Here is a 16,787-nt window from a genome sequence, read left to right as displayed (position 1 = left end):
TCTGTGAAATCCACTAAAGAATGATGACAAATAAACATTTGGCTTCAAATCAAATTGTACATTTGAATATTGAATATAATTTGACACTATTAGGAAGTATCAGTTTAAGGCGTGTAAAGAAATGTGTGTAAAGACAGCCAGAAGTAAATTTCCCTTATAATAATCCCTTAAAATAATCAGGGAATCAGGTAAGTAATCATCATCTGCCTTTTTCTCTGAATCCATGTAAACTATCATGAGCTCGACAACACTACAAAGACTTCACTTGAGCTACACTGAGCAGTGTTTCATCATTTGGAAAGTGACGTTTGAATGTAATGCATCGGTTAATGTAGCAGCAAGGCTCCTTCCACCCACTTGCTGGACCACAAAGACACTTGAGGCTTCTAGTCAGCACCATTTCCAAAGAAACATGAGAATGGGTGTGATTTCTTATGTGCTGCGTCCACAGGTTTAGTTTCAATTAGAGAACAGAGACTTTCAAATCTACTTTCTTCACTTTCTGCGTTTGTGTTAGACTTCTGTCGAACTCGTACACTCATTACCCAGAACATCTGGATACATCAGGTTTCACTTTAAATGTAAAAGAAAAGTAGACAAACACCGGCGGAGGTATTTGAAGCCTGAATAGGACTGAACCAAGTGTGGCACCTCTGCGGGGGTCACATTTACGTTGCCTGGATATCAGTAGATGATCACGCTGGTAATTAAGTTCAGTTAATGGGTGTACTGGAAAGCGAGACAAAGTTTAAGACAACAACAGCGAAAAGTGTATGTCACTTAAAGGTTTAGCCCTCGGTTTTACTGTTTCGTGTTTAAAAAGTAGAAACCCGACGTCCCTCCGCGAAAAATGGTTTCTCTTCCACTGTCCGGTTGCGCGTGCAGAGTATTTTGACTGGTTTACAAGCGAGCACCGACTCAACGGGTCTGTCAACTTACCGACCGGGTGACTGAACATCGTTGTTGGCCGTCTTCGTCGGAGTTTTAAGCCTCTTCATTTGCTAACCCGCGGACTCTTTGTCACCTCCGAGGTAAACACTTTGTAAACTTAATGAAACTCATTGACAGGTTGTCGAGCTCGCAGCCTGCCGTTGGTCGACCTAGTTAACATGTAAGCTAGTCGACAACAGACAGCAACACAAGAGAAGTCCGTGTTTTTAAAAGCGACAAACAGATTCACAATCTCGGGGGGGGACGAGCTTTTGTCGTGTATTGTGCTACGACAGCTACAACTCTTTTTCTTGTGTTTTCCAATATGTCAGAAAATGTAGGAATATGAATCTAGATTGATGGATGGGTTTTGTTTTAACCACATCTGTTTTAGCACAGTTGTTTCCAGTCTCTGTCATGTATCCAACACTGAACCTATAATTTAGTGTCCTCTTTTTCTGAATGAAGGCGGAGGGGCGTGCAGCATTATGGGCCTCAGAGTGCAATAACAGTGTAATTGTGTATGTTCATGCATGCCTGACTGTGTTGGAGACAGCAGAGTCGTGTTAATTGCATGCACATGTTATCTTTTGTCTGCCTTCATCTCTCCTGTTAGAAGCCTGTCATTATTCTCTGCCTCCTTTGCTTTTCTTGTGTTTTCTGTTTTTTGACATTTTGCCTGGCTCCATAAACAATGTGTAAACCTTTTTCTTTCCTTTGTTCTAAAACACAGAGTTGCAGGGCTGCTTTTTTTTTTTTTTTATCGTCTCCATTCTCTCTTTGTAACCCCCACCCACCCTTCCTGAGGCAAACTGTGATGCCTAACTCATAACATGATGTCTTGAAATACAAGTATCTCTGCTGCCTTGTTTGCTGTAGCTTTGTGCCTCCCTCCTCCCTCCTCCCTCCTATTTTATTGTTTTCTCAGCACACTGGGAACTGACTGCCATGCAGTTGTTGAAAGCTGTCAGAGTGGACAGATTCCTTTACAATCCTCCCTCCCCTTAACCCCTATGGCTCACCCTCAAATCTGCTGATAACTGCCCTGTTTTCTGTTTTATCTGCTGGAAACCCATTTGTGTGATGTTCGGCAGTGTTTTAATTTTATCTGGATTATACTGGTCGTCTGCATGTCTTGCAGCTCTAGTGCACTCTTTGTCCTGGTTTGTTTCATGCTACTCATTTCCCTCTTTGAAGGAACAATGTTCTGTAACCCAACTTCAACTCACATCAAACCAATCTGTATTCAGTTATCCCCTCCTTTGTTTTCCCAGCATATTTTATTTGGCAATAGTGCAGCTCAACTCTGACCCCCTGTCAGGCTGTGTTGAGTGTGTGTCCCACCCCCACAATATCCTGCCCTGGCTGTACAGTCTCAGAGGACTGCTTCCATATTAGTAATCACATATACACACACAGTAAAGTAAGACACAAAGAGTTACTACAAGGCTAAATGCACAATGTTAATGAATGACCAGCCACCCTAGTAATGCAGTGGTGCGTAAAAGCCATTGTGTTTGTTGCTGCGCCCTGCAGAAGTGAGAAACGGACAGAATTTATGTCACGCAAAAAGAGGTCAACTAAAACAAATATATGGAATAAGAGATGGGACCCTTAATGAAAGTAATCCTGGAAACCTCAGGCAATGACGAAAGTATATTTGAGAGAGAACATAAAGAGCAGATGTGTGCAGTAGATCGCCGTAACAGGGCCTGAAAAGAATTAGCTCAAAAGAAGGATTAAGGTTGATGGTGGCAGAGGAACATTTTTGAGCCGTTCAGTCATTTAGTCAGTGTGTTGGCTGATGTTCGGAGCTGCGCCCTGCTTCATGCATGCAGCGGATATCATATTCACTCAAGACCAGAACCAGAAAGACCTCCGCTCAGAGCAAAAGTCAGACTAAAATACTCACACTCACATTAAACAGATACAACAGTCAGTTTGAGTGCACAGTGTGCGTTATTGGTGTGGGAGCCTCTTACTGGGAACTGAACTCCCAGTCTTGGTAGTGGTTAAGCAATTGCTCAGTTTTAGGGGAATTTTGCTGTTGCTCTGACTTACCAAAACAAGACCAGCTCTTGCATGCCTCTTATGTCTTTGTGCAGTTTGAGGGTTTGTTGAATGGTGAGCTTAGCCTGGTTTAGCTGGATGTCTGTGGGATGAAGGAGCAGCTCTCCGTATAGGTATATACAAGGGAAGTAACTGATAACTGATAACTGATTGTGATAAAGTCATCATACAACATTAGATTTAAATAGCTGACATGTTTTTGTTTTGAAAATGATAGTATTATAATGTAAATATATATAATGTGATTTTGAATGATTATCAAATGTTGTAACATATTGATAGTGTTGTGATAATTTATGCACAAGTAGTTTTTCTGTATTGCCCACCCTTCTTTCAAGTTGGACACAACAGTTGGACAATGTGGATAAAATGTTCCATCACGGTATATGTTATTTATTTTTTAGAAAATCAATTTATAAATTGATAATGGATAAAATAATTAAAGATGAATGTTTTTGGCTAATCCAGTAAAACTCTTACAAATCCATTATTTCCATACAAAGTCCTCTGATGGTTGAGACATTTGTCGTGTCAAGGTATATTTTAAGTTTAAAAAAGTAATCCATCTGCTTAATGTCATATTGTATCCTCTTAACTGTGAGGTATGCAGATATATTATCAGATCAGCTGGGTTTTTTTATGGCCAACTGTGACGTCCAATCATTAGAGCAATCATTATCAGTCACAGTCTCTGCTCTGCTTTATCAAGGCAGGCTTGGATAAATCTGCTAAAGAGGTTTTATTAGTCACTAATCTGGATTCAATTTCCCTGAATGCCGAACACTTCACAAATGTTTCATTTTATGACCTTTGTGATCATGTTTTAAAACAACGGGACATGTCCTCTCTGGGTCTTTGATTAAAGTTTACATGCAGTTGTTGCACAGGACAGAGCACAGATTTTTGGACTGAAGTGAGGGCCTTTTTAAAATGCACACAAACACACAGGAACCAGCATGCTTCCTCCAAACCTCCCATATGACACACTACGACTGTGAACACTGACAATGCATCATTCTGTCTCCGGCCATGAATATTCATTTCACTGGTGACTCGGCGCCATCTGACTCTGACCACAGCCCTTCTCACAAGCAGTGCCACAATGGTGATCTCATGAGTCTGGGCAAAATGACGTAATCCCTCAACTTCATGAGGGACATTGTCATCTCACGCTCATCGTAAAGGGCAGTGAATGTTGACAACATGCAAAAATGTATTCAATATTTTGGTAATTACAGTACGTGGGATCTCACCTTTACACTTTTATCCAGATACAGATCACATATTAATGCAAAGTGTAAATGGGACTGAGGCTGGAAATGCCATAGTCATAGCGAAGTATACAGTCCTCAAGGTTTGTTTCCTCACCATGTAGCTAAAAGTGTGCGCAGCACAAGCAGGAACATGACAAGAGCGTTCAAATTCCAAGGTGCTGGCATTACCTCTAACTCACTCACTTCCCACCGCCCCGCCTCCCCCTCCTTTTCCCCTCCTCTCTCATGTAGACGAGTAAACACCATGGTGGGAGTGGAGTACAGGTCTGAGCAGGTGAGGGTGTGATCCCTCTGCGATTGGTCGACAAAGAGACAGACGGCCGGACAGATCGAGACTGTCGGAGGAGACGAAGAATGGCTCGAAATGTTAACTTTGACTTGATGTACCCTCTCATGGAAGCTGGACTGGAGTAAGTGTTTTGGTACTCCTCTCTATCTCTTCACGTCTCTCCTGTTTTCTTTTTTTTCTGTTTGGTTTGCTGTTTTAAGTCAGTAAAACCTAGTGCTACTGAACATGAAGGCCGTGAGGGTGGCAGGAGGATAAAGAACCGAGATGACAGGATTAATGCTGTTTGATGTCTTGATGTTGATACTAAACGGGAAGGCAGATCATAATTCACAGTCTCCCAGGGCTTTCATTTATGTTTTTTTAAACCATGTGGCCAACTGCTAACCTCCACTTTATTGTCTCCATAAAAAGACTCATATTTGTTTGGCTGAAAGCATGTTTGAATATATTTGTGTGTGTGTATACAGTCTATCCATGTGAGAGTGAATGTTTCCATGTGAAAACAGTACAGTCCTGATTGGCTTCTGCGTGGAACTCTTTTTGTGCTAGCTGTGTAAAAACACTCTAGTCGGCTTTGACTCACAGTGCATCGATATAGTGCAGGAAGAAGACCGCACAGAAGGCAATCTGGGCTGTACTGCCCACAAATGAATGGGCTGTTTGGTTGCAGTTTCCCCCCATGAGACAACTGGTGACTGAGTCAGAAGGTCATTGCGTTTTATCTGTCGTGTTGTCAGTGGCCAACAGTCCTCAGAGCACTCTTGATCTGTATTGAAGTGTGTCTTTGAATCTAACCTGTGTTTATACTCTCTTTTCTGTCTTTTTGTCTGTTCTTATGTCTATGTGTCCCTCTGTCAGGAGCCCAGTAGATGAGGAAGTAGTTCATGACTCGTTCAGCCAGCTGATAGCAGAGCAGAGTCAGAATGAAGGACTGTCTGACGCCTTGGAGCTGCAGCAGCTGCAGAGAGAACTGGACGAGGAGGGTGGAGGTACTCTTGTGTTGTATCTGCATGTCTGCATGTGGAGGGCTGAATTTGTACTAAAGCTTGGTATTATGTGAATATAACATTGATATCCCAGACTACATATCTGGGATTTGGTTATAGTAATATTGTGATATGGTTTAAATGTCACTTTCTGGTCTCACAAGATACAAAAGTAATAAATGCTGAGTAGCTGAGTAAAATGAACATTGAATGTGTCTCTGCAAACTTTTTGGTGTCCATATTACATTCAGCATCAGTGATCAAAACCATCTTGTGTCTATCCACACAATCCTCACATTATAGATATTGAGGCTAAAAAGTAGCAATGTTTTTCAATGTGTTTTAATTCCTCTAATTCCACAGACCATGTGGGCTACCTGTCCAGCCCTGGACATGGGTTTAGAGGAAGTAGGCACGTGCGAAGGGACGTGGAGTGGGAGGTTGATGAGAGACAGACAGACCCCCTCATAGGTGAACGTTGGTCCTCTGCCACCTTGAAGGTCCTGTCCTCCATGCCCAGTCGCACTATCGGTGAGTCCTGCAGAAGGCCAGTTAAAATACTAAGTGGTATCATGTAGTACAGAGTGAGGTTTGGTGGTACTGTAGACTGCTGCAGTGGGCTGCTGCTTGCATGTTTATAGGCTGAATAGTTTTGTTATTGTATTATTTTAACATCACTCTCAGGGTTGAGATCACTTTTACCACCCTTGGTTTGTTGAACCTCATTCAAAGCCCAGTGCAAAGTGTATACTTGCTGAGAACATGGCTGTTTTTCATAGTTCCTTAAACATTTACATTTCGTTTCACCACATAGGACACATTGTATGTGCGTTGATAGTTGCTCTTGTTGAAAGTGCCCTATAGTACCATACTTAGCCAATAAAGTAAGGTACTGTGTTAGCCTGGGTTGGTTCTGTGAGACCTGGACACTTAACCTGACTGTACTGGTGCACGTGTTGACATTTCAGTTGAGCAGAGTTTCATGGGGAAGCAGTTTCTCCGCCATCTTCCTGTCAGCAACTGTGGCAGGTCAGGTGCTTCAGCTTGTTGGTGCAGAAGGCTCGATAGCTGATTTCCTCAGCCGTGCCACATGACATATCTGCTGATTTGACTTTCAAGATAGGAAACGTAAGTGGCTGATAAGTGCTCATCTTTCAGTACTTCCCCTCTGCAAACAGCCACATCAAGTCATTTAAATCTACATGGTCTACATGGTACTTTACTGTTGTGCATCTTCCATTGATTCTTTCATATCTTGTTTTTAGTGGGCATCTCAAACATTTATGAACCTATTTGAGGTTTGGTGGACTGACGAGCCTTTTGCCAAAGAACAATGAATTTGATTTGTGGCATCCCCATTGCTTAGAGGCTAAGGCACTGTCCATGAAACGCAATGTCCCTGGTTTGAGTCCAGCTGGGGAACTTTGTTGCATCTCTCTTTGTCCCTGGTTTTGGTTTTAGTGCTGATACAGATCTGGCATTTTTTTGTCATGAAATGGTTATTTCATTCAAAATATTAAAAAAAGGAGATAGAGATGAGAAATCCTGAAGCCATTGTCTTGCCAATTTGGTTAATTCAGTGTTGGCGGAGCGCCTTTGAGGCAGTAAATGCCGCTGATCCCATCTCTGAACAGCCTGATCCTCTTTCTCTGTCAGGTCGCAGCAGGGGAGCCATCATCTCTCAGTACTACAACAGGACCATGCAGCTTCGGAGACGCAAGCAGAGCAGACCCTCCATCCGAGACTTCTCTCGCTCTGCCAGACCGAGCATACGAGGCTACGGCGTCGAAGGAGATATTTTGGACGCAGAGGGCGCAGAGGGTGAGGAGAATGGCATTCACTGATAGGACACTAAGATAAAAACTCATCTGTGTTTGACAAGTTGATAATGTGTGTGTGTGTTACAGTGAGTAAGAGGGAACGTTTGGTGAACAACCTGCAGAACCTGTCAATAAGCGACAGAATCAGGATGCTCAGAGCGATGCCTCTCAGTGTGGCTGAGAAGAGTGAACTCAGGTAGATGTGGTCCTTGTCCTCATTACTCCTGTTTAGATTCATTGTGTTTTTCTATGGATCAGTCTAAATTTCTCTCTTTGTCTCTCTGTCTACAGGAGGTTAGCATTACAAAAGGAGAAACGCACGCTTTCTGGCAGTAAGATCCCCTGTTGCAGTCAACTCAAATATTACATCATCATTGTAAGTCACTTAAACCACCAGAAACATCTTTCTGTGTTCTGCTTCTTGTATTTATTTCTTCTTTTCCCACACGAGCCCTTTTACCTCTGACATGGAGCTTTACGATTGTATTATACAATCTTCTTCAGCAGATGGAGTTTGCCCAGTTCTCATTGAATTGTGTGTTGAAAGATGTTCAAATTTCCATTTTTCTGAGCACTTCACATCTCAAAGCTTAAAATTCACTCAGTGGCTTGTCTGCTTCTGTTTTACATGCTTTCCTGTTTGATTGTCAAAGATACAAGAAGCACTACATTAATGACTTTTACCTGGGTTATCCTCACGAGTGTCACTGAGGTGTAATATCATGGAAAACACAACCGCAGCTCATGAAATTAATGATAGGTGCATTTGATTTAGGTGAGCTGATGAGCAGGGATTAGACAGTATTATTGTTAGTGCTTCCTAACTAGCACTAAAGCAAATGAAATACAGTTTAAATGTAGGGAAGTGCAGGTGTAGTGATGTTGTTTACAGTCTGCAGGTATAGTAACAAAGATGCTCCGCCCTTTGAACACAGTGGGAACATTGTGACTGTTTCGATTTGTGTTCACAGGTTTATACGCAATCATAACGTCATCTGTCTAGACTCACGGACCTCCTGTTTGTTCCTGTTTCGAAACATTGCTGATGAAATGTATACTTAAGGTGTGCTGTATTGTCTTAAAGACATGTAAATTAATATCATCTCTCAAATGAGAAATGGGACACAGAAACATAAAAAGGCAGCAGAACACATTGTTCTCTAAGGCTGTAATTGAGTGTCAGTGGGTTCTTCCTGTAGGTGTCGTTATCAAGGCAGTATAGAGCGAGTCTATTGCCCAATTTACGGCTCTGAGGGTGTGAGTGACAGTTTTCAGACTCACAAAAGCTAAACGACAAACACTTGTGTACACTTTGCCTGGAATAGTGCTGCTGCATTGTGAATCATTTTTAGTAGAACATGGACAAGTTTCTGTTTCTTTTTTTTCTTAAATAATATATAATGATATATAGTGATTGTTGATTTTGAGATTACAGTGATTTTTTTCCCCCCTGTACTCCCACACTTTGTCCTCCCAGGCTGCGAGACAGAGTTGGTACAGCTGGCTGTCCTTCCTGCACTCCCTCCAGCTGTGGCAAGTGGCCCTCAAGAGAGTGAGCGGGCGTTTTGGCACTGGAGTCCTCTCATACTTCCTGTTCCTCAAGACCCTTCTCTTCTTCAACCTCTTTCTGTTCCTGGTGACGGGTGCGTTCTTGGTTCTGCCTCAGGCAGTGCACCCTCCAATGCTGCCTGCGGGGAGACGCTCCTTCTCTGGACTGGAGCTCCTCACCGGAGCGGTAAGCCGTGTGCCGTGGTGACATGTTGTTGCAACACCTCTCGCACGCTATGAGGCCTCAGTGTGTAGCAAACACTCACCACATCCATGATGTGTGTTCAGAAGCTTTAAACCTGTATGATGAGTTTCCAATAACAATCATCTTTGAACAGCTGGAATTAAAGTCCCCCTCCATTAAAAACTGTTTTGCCGATTGGTACTTCATTTGGATATTTGAGCTTCACTGTGCAGAATGTTTTGACACCTGAAGGCTGTTTTCACATTCATCTGCTGAAAGTTTAAATCTCAGTTTAACATGGGTACACAGGAACAGGATTTTGTGATAACACAACTAGTTTGGAAACCAGTTATGACTCAATATGCAACTTACACAAATGTGATATGGAAACTTGAAGCCCCCAGTGCACACACTCTGAGAAAGGACTTCCAGTGAAGTAGAAGCAGTTAGACTTTTGATACTAAAGATATATTCACAGTCTGAATTTTCCAGTGAGGTAGAAGGAGTAGATGTATTGTATGTATTTTTGTCATTAAACATGTGCGGAGGAGATCCAAAAATATGCTAGCAAGGTAAATAACCATGTTTACTTTGTAGGTTTTGACCCACATGAAAAATAAAGTTACTTGTGAAGCAAATGACTGTCTCTCCCTATCTCCTTCTGTCTCAGGGCTATTTCTCAGACACAGTGATGTACTATGGATACTACTGTAACTACACATTGCATGAGAGCTGCAGGGATGATGTTGGAGGGCAGAATGTCTCCGGGTCCAATGGAACCAGGCTGGACTGCGTGTCGAAGCACCACTCTTACAACATGCCACTTGCGTACTTCTTCACTATAGGAGTGGCTTTCTTCATCACATGTATCATCCTTGTGTACAGGTACAGAGTGTTTGTTTTTTTAAAAAGAAGATAAAAATGCACGTCTTAACAAGAACTATAGTACAGTGTATAGTATAGTATATTATAAGATAGTATGTAAGTGTAATGATATCTGATGAAGCGTGTTAATGTGCAATTTCCCAACAGCATGTCAAAGTCGTTTGGTCAGAGCTTCCGAATTGACAAATCTCACAGTATCTTGGCCATGAAGGTCCTCTGCTCCTGGGACTTCAAGGTCATTAAGAAAACCTCTGTCAAACTCATGTCTGAGAATATCTGCACCCAGCTCAAGGTACATGTAAACACACACACACACACACACACATTCATTTACAAAAACACATCCTCCCTCTCTTTGTCTCCTTCTCTGTCACATAGTTGACAGACAGGAATGTGATGATCGAATACATTCTTTTCCTTCGTCATCCCTCTGTTTCCCTCACAATATTCCTCCTTTGTCCCTCTCTCTCACCCTCTGTCGCCCTCAAATCATCTCTCTCTCTCTCCTTCCTCCACCCTCTCCAGGAACTGCTAGCGGAGGTGAATCATAAGAATGTCAAGAACACTGTGTCCCAGAAGCTGTGGAGACTGATGGTTCATGGCCTGGCATGGGCTATCTGCATAGCAAGCACGACTGCCTGTGTGCTTGGTATTTACTACTTCTCTGGTCACATGCACCAGGTGAGACGGGGCGCTTTCAGGGTCCAAAGTCAACATTTACTAAGGATCAAAATAGTTATTGTTGGATAATCAGACTTTAGACAGCATTTGTTGTCCTCTGTTATACAGTCTTTGTTTTTTATGTTTCTTAAAGCAACCCTTAATACATACAGTACGCCCCTGCTGGCCCCCATACTTTCTGTCAGGTCCAATCAAGTCAATAATGCTTCTGTATCTCAAACAAACTGCTGATTGGCTACATATTTGCTTTATATAAAACAGTCCCATCTAAACATATCTTGCTGTTTCTACTGTCTTGATTTTAAAGCATACACTGGCTCACAGCAGTGCTGCTAGTTGTTAAAAGAGTCGAATAACAAAAATCAGTTAAAAATCAATACGGTTTAAGAAGTAATTTCCAACAGCTGGAAGATGACGGAACAACCAGCAGTAACATCAAAGAGCCCATCATCTAGTTGCAGGCTGAGCTTTCTCCAAATCATCTGTCTTTGGCTCTCTCGCTCTCTCTCCCCGACAGAACCTCCAGCAAAGTTCTCGTAGTGCCATCCGGGACCCCTTGTTGCATGAGGCCAGTCTGCTGGCTCTCCCCGTGGTGGTGTCGCTCATCAACCTGCTGCTGCCTGGCATGTTCAACCTCGCAGCCTGGATGGAGGACTACGAGTCGCCTTCTGTACGCACATATGTCGCCATCGGCAGGTACGAGCAGAGGAACTGCATGTTGCGAGTTCGCTGATGTCAGAGTTTAAAGAAGTGCAGAACAGATGGTTTTGGTTGTTAACATGTTTGCTGTCTGTGTTTCTAGAAACTTGATGTTGAAAGTAAGCGTGCTTGGAGTCCTGTGCTACCACTGGCTGGGCCGGGTGGCTGCTGACCCGAATATTATTGGATTGAAGGTGACATAAATGATGAGACATCATATTATATTAATACTCTTGATCAATCGAGTTTATTTTGCTCAGTGTGGTATTTGTTTAATAGCTGACTCTGTTTCGAAAATATTGTTTCCAGTGCTGGGAGAGTTTTGTTGGCCAGGAGCTTTATCGTTTCCTACTCATGGACTTCATCTTCACTCTACTGGACTCCTTGTTTGGAGAGTTTCTGTGGAGGTTGTTAATTCATAGAAAAAGCCCTCTGTATTTCTTTCAGTCCCTCCCAAGTTTTAAAATTCATTGTAACTTCCCTTTTCTTGGTCCATTTCTTACTGTTCTTTTACTATATCGTATTAAACCATCTCATTCCTCCTCCTGTTGCCTGCAGGTTGTTTTCTGAGAGGGTGCTGAAGAGGAGGAGGAAACCAGTGTTTGATATCGCCAGGAATGTCCTTGAACTCATCTACGGACAGACGTTGGCCTGGTACAAAACGTCTTGTCGAGATGTACACACCTTTATGTTGAGTAAATCAAATGGTTTCTGGGTAATGACAATGAACTTTGTGTTTTTCAGGTTGGGTGTTCTCTTCACTCCTCTCCTGCCTGCAGTGCAGATACTCAAACTCTTGCTGCTCTTTTACATTAAGAAGGTACTTTAATGGGGAAATATAAGTACATAAGTATATGTATATAAGTACAATCCTGTTTTTTTTATGTTATGGTTGAAATGATTCCTTGTAGTGGCGTGCCTTCAGCAACTCTCAGCCTATTGGACAGCTTTAGATTATTGCCACCTTCTCACCCTGGATCTGTTTGTCTGTAAATGGTGTCAGTACAGTAACCATAAAGTATGGATTGTGTACACTGTGTAATATGTGTATAGTATATTTATGTAAAAATTGTTAAATCTCTGTCTATTTTGCCATTAGAATTTCTGTCTGCATGAAAGGTCATCTGTGGCCTTGGGCAACACAGTCTTAAGCTCAGCGGACAATAGTTTTTGTCAGATTTCTTGTTCTGGAGCTTCTGACAGTTGTGATGGAAGCGGTGACCTTTGACCCCAGCCCGTGTTTGTTGTTTTCCACACAGAGCAGCGTGATGATGAACTGTCAGGCCCCCAGGAAGCCATACAGAGTCAGCCAGATGACCACCATCTTCATCACGCTCCTCTGCTTCCCATCCTTCCTCGGTGCCTCTGTGTGTGTCACGTACACCATGTGGAGGTACACACACACACACACACACACACACACACACAAATACATTTTGTTCATTCAGTCATTTTCTTATTGAAGTTTAGAAAACAAGTTTTACATGGCACTAATAAACACACATACTGTACGCACACACACTGCTATCCCACTAACAAAGTACCAATTAGTTTGCCAATGTAAATGTTAATAAATAGTGTCAAGCAGAGCTATTGATGCTATGGTTACCTGTAGTTTAAAACACTTTGTGCACTGATTTAGATCAGGTGTGAAACTGTTTACAAGAACTATGTTATTGGATTTTATTGGACACTTGCCAACCAACCAAAAGGTTTTTTCCCGCGGCCATGGTAACATTCACCTCAGAGAAAGGTCAATTAAATGGAGATTCCCATGTGATGTGCGTGCTGCAAGTGTCAGCATCTGTCTTCCGTCCTCAGTATCACACCCTCCTCATCATGCGGTCCATTCCGCGGGCTCAAAACGATGATCCAGGCGGGGAAGCGCTGGGTGGAAGAACTAGAAAAAGATAACCCCAACCTGTCCCTGCTGGCCAGGGCTCACTCCTACCTGGTGGAAAACCCTCTCTTCCTGTTTGTGGGAGCAGGCATCTTCCTGTGAGTACACACACACACACACAGCTGCTGCAGGGTGGTAAACTCATACTGCATTATTATTGAGATCAGTGCTGGTTGTATTGATCTCATGCCTCTTCTTTCCATCAGGATAGTCATCTACTTCCACAGTCAGGTGGTGGACGGTCAAAGGAAGATCATTGGCTTACTACAGGAGCAGATAGAAAATGTAAGACATCACCTACATACTGTATATACAGCTCTGCTTCTCAGTCTATGTAATGATAAAGATAATACAACAGGCTAAATCTGATGAATCTGGATCACCTTCCTCTCTTCATCTCTCTGCTCAGGAGGGAGAGGATAAGAAGTTTCTGATCACTCGCCTCCAGTCTATCCACGAGCAAAAACGAACCCCCACTAGAAGACTCACAAGTCAGGTGGGTCTTTCCTGCTCTGGTGCTTCACAACTTTTGTCTGAAGCTAAAACAATCTCTATAGCCTGGCCTCCTCTTACCTCCTTTTTTCCCTCTAGGACTCGAGCTGTTGAGATCCCAACTTCTCTGTCTCCGGTAGAAAAGCCTCCTCAATTCTCTGAGCACTGAGGTCTGGAGAAATCTTAAACCAGCAGAGATATAACAGGAATAACACCACGGAACTGTTCGTGTGATCAAATTCAGATGTATTATGCAATTGGTAGATAAATATCTGGCATGGATTTTAATGGCTGGAGCATTTGTAGAGAGGGGAACAAACAACGTGGAAATATCGGGTGAAACAAAGCTGTCTGCTTTATACACTGTGTTTATAGATGAAATGCCTGAACTCAAACTTTAGCTGAATGTAACAGACGGACAGTATAACCTGAAAAAAAAAAGCTGGTATTATCAGTTTATCTCTCGTAGAAGCACTTTTCATATCAACTGTGAACAAATAGTTTTTATTCTTATTTCTGGAGCAAAAAAATGTATGTAGTCTACAATGTTGGTTTTAATGCTTTTTACATTTTTTTTTAAATAATTTTATCAGTATGTATGTGGTAGATGAACTTTGGATGTGTTGGGTGTGAGTATTATAATACTGGAAGTGGCTTCTTGTTTTTCCATTTTGTTTTGAGTTATGATGATAACCACTTTGTTGTCATACTTTTGTAATTAAATTGTGTTTTTGTTATATCTGCTTGTATTTGTATTTATTAGTGTTTATACAAGGTGCTGGCATTACTGCAGCACGACAAAATATTTGTTACAACTCAACAGCCTGAAAAACTGACATAATTTGTATTATTAGCAAACAGGTGTTTTTTTCTACAAACATGCAAAGAAAAAGTAAAAAAAAAAAAAAAAGTAAGTAACACTGTTACAGTAGCTAACTGTGTCTGATTCCAAGACATAAAATATATTTTCAATAGGAAAATAAATATACAAGCACTTTTAAGTAACCTGAAGAACAAAGTAATAATCTTAATATTTGTACCTTTTTTTATTAGTAAATATTATCCATTAAATTATTAATTTTCCAAAATGAGAAAAAGCAGCATATTTGGTGGAGGGTAGAAACAGCAGCACCGTAGATGGATTTCTGAATGTGATACTTGGAGTCGACAAAAGAGAGCGCCAAATCCCCACGAAACAAACTGGGAGGTGTTTCCCATCAAAACTCAGACTGTATTAGACTGCCACCATGACAGTCTCAGCTGCACATACATAATGTACGGTACATATTTACTGTATATATACACACTGTACCCAAAAGCCATTGTATTTGTGTACACCTCACAATAATAGCACATCTACAGTATATATCTGTCTATATGTTAAAACAAGGAGCGTGTGATCCCATATGTTGTGTTTAAACAGCTCAAACGTTCTGGTTTGATTGTGTTTGTCTTCAAAACTCATCCGGCACTGAAGTGAGTTTAAGTGTCGTTCAGTTTTTCAGAGTCTTGTTTGTTGCTGACGGAAGACGATCTTTGGAAGTACTGACAGTTTTCTCATTCGAGTTCTGTTGTTTATGTTCCTGTCGTCTTCCATTCATGTTCAGCACCTTCTCATCTCTGCAGCATGGCTCACTCACGCTGCTCTTAACACTGCTGCAACTCAGTTCCCGTTATTGAGCATGCCCAGTAGAGTCCTGGGGTCCATCCCCTGCTGCTGGGCCATCTTCTGCACATCGAAGCCCATGTGCTTCAGGAACTGGATCACGCTCATCTCCTGTCCCGTCAGCTGGTCACGAATAGTCGGGCAGGACGGATTACAGTGAGGCCAAGGGCAGCTGTCAATCAAATGTAGAGGGCAACCCCTCACAGGTGGGGTCTTGTGCTTTTGGTGGTTGTGGTTGCCGTGGCTGCCGTTGATGTGGTTGTTGTCTTGGAGGCTGCGGTCCCAGCAATGGAGGGCTCTGGGCAGGGAGGTGCCTTTCACCTGAATGTCCATCCAGTAGCTGCAGGGACAGGAGGACACATTGTGATGGAGGCTCAAAGGCAGCGGAGAAAGAAGATAACTTAACGTTCAGGGACCCCTCCCAAAATATCTATAAGAATCATACATACATTCAATTTGCATCTTGTGGACTGTTATACATAATGGGATTAAATTAAAATGTACCACTATACGGTAGGATTGAGCAATATGATGATATACAGCATGAGAGATTTTACCATACGGTTTACACTATGGTACATATCCACTTAATTTCTCCAGGTTGTACTTAGAGACTAAGGACTGTCCTGGGCGGCATGGTGGCGCAGTGGTCAGAGCTGTTGGGTGGGAGGTAAAGCCTGAGCGGGCTGGGGGTTCGAACCCCGGCTCCCTAGTCATGTTGAAGACACTGAACCCTAAGTTGTTCCCGATGGAGGCCAGCACCTTCCATGGCAGCTCGGTCGCCATCGGTATGTGAGTGACTGGGTGAATGAGACTTAGCTGTTATATATATCGTTTACCATTTGATACCTTTTCAAGCCGACGTTGATATTCAAGTGACAAAAATCTAAGAATGATAAATTGGCTAATACTAACTTTTTAAATAAACACTTAAACATACATTCAACATTTTTGATAAGGTTCCCTCAAATTTGTTTAAAAGAATTGTTACCAATGTATGTTTTGAGTGGCGAGAACCTTTAAGATCCCAGGTTCCTTTACTTACGTTCTAGTAATGAGTTCATGTGACAGACAGGCCGGAGCAAACATCGCCCTGCCATTTGAAACACAGAATCACACAGTCAACATCTTTTTTACTTTACAGTATCTAGTAGTGTGTGTGTGTGTGTGTGTGTTTCTCAGTCTTACGGTACGTCACGCAGTGTGCTCCTCAGCTCCTGTCCCAGGTTCTGTATGTACCTCCACTGGCCCTCGTGGACGGGCTGTCCGGTCAGGTGGATGTTGTCGACCGTCAGCTGGGCCTCATCAAACAGCCACTGCACCACAAACACCGGGCCTGGACAGGAGAGAGGAGGCACCGCGG

General features: G+C 42.4%; 2 protein-coding genes across 2 annotated transcripts in view; one reads left to right on the top strand and one right to left on the bottom strand.

The window, feature by feature from the left end:
- The first annotated feature begins 940 nt into the window (after window positions 1-940).
- Window positions 941-14,454, top strand: tmc6b (transmembrane channel-like 6b). The gene is made up of 21 exons (XM_070926194.1): window positions 941-1,031; window positions 4,506-4,684; window positions 5,422-5,552; window positions 5,913-6,080; window positions 7,206-7,370; window positions 7,457-7,565; window positions 7,661-7,745; window positions 8,847-9,104; window positions 9,772-9,986; window positions 10,134-10,278; window positions 10,512-10,667; window positions 11,185-11,363; window positions 11,470-11,560; window positions 11,676-11,773; window positions 11,925-12,020; window positions 12,111-12,186; window positions 12,626-12,759; window positions 13,188-13,364; window positions 13,473-13,551; window positions 13,676-13,762; window positions 13,858-14,454. The coding sequence occupies exons 2-21, from the start codon at window positions 4,629-4,631 to the stop codon at window positions 13,870-13,872; spliced, it is 2,520 nt and encodes an 839-aa protein (XP_070782295.1). The 5' UTR covers window positions 941-1,031; window positions 4,506-4,628; the 3' UTR covers window positions 13,873-14,454.
- Window positions 14,455-15,409: 955 nt separating this feature from the next.
- The window catches only part of notum1b (notum, palmitoleoyl-protein carboxylesterase b), a 5,862-nt gene continuing 4,484 nt past the window's right edge, over window positions 15,410-16,787 (bottom strand). The window contains exons 9-11 of the mRNA XM_070915390.1: window positions 16,613-16,760; window positions 16,470-16,517; window positions 15,410-15,764 (exon numbers count right to left, since the gene is read on the bottom strand). Coding sequence (XP_070771491.1) covers window positions 15,422-15,764; window positions 16,470-16,517; window positions 16,613-16,760 — 539 coding nt within the window. The 3' untranslated portion in view covers window positions 15,410-15,421. The remainder of the gene's footprint in view (window positions 15,765-16,469; window positions 16,518-16,612; window positions 16,761-16,787) is intronic.

This window comes from Enoplosus armatus, chromosome 2 (genome assembly GCF_043641665.1).
Source record: "Enoplosus armatus isolate fEnoArm2 chromosome 2, fEnoArm2.hap1, whole genome shotgun sequence".
In the NCBI taxonomy this organism is placed as follows: Eukaryota; Metazoa; Chordata; class Actinopteri; order Centrarchiformes; family Enoplosidae; genus Enoplosus; species Enoplosus armatus.
This window is presented reverse-complemented; position numbering and strand designations above follow the sequence as displayed.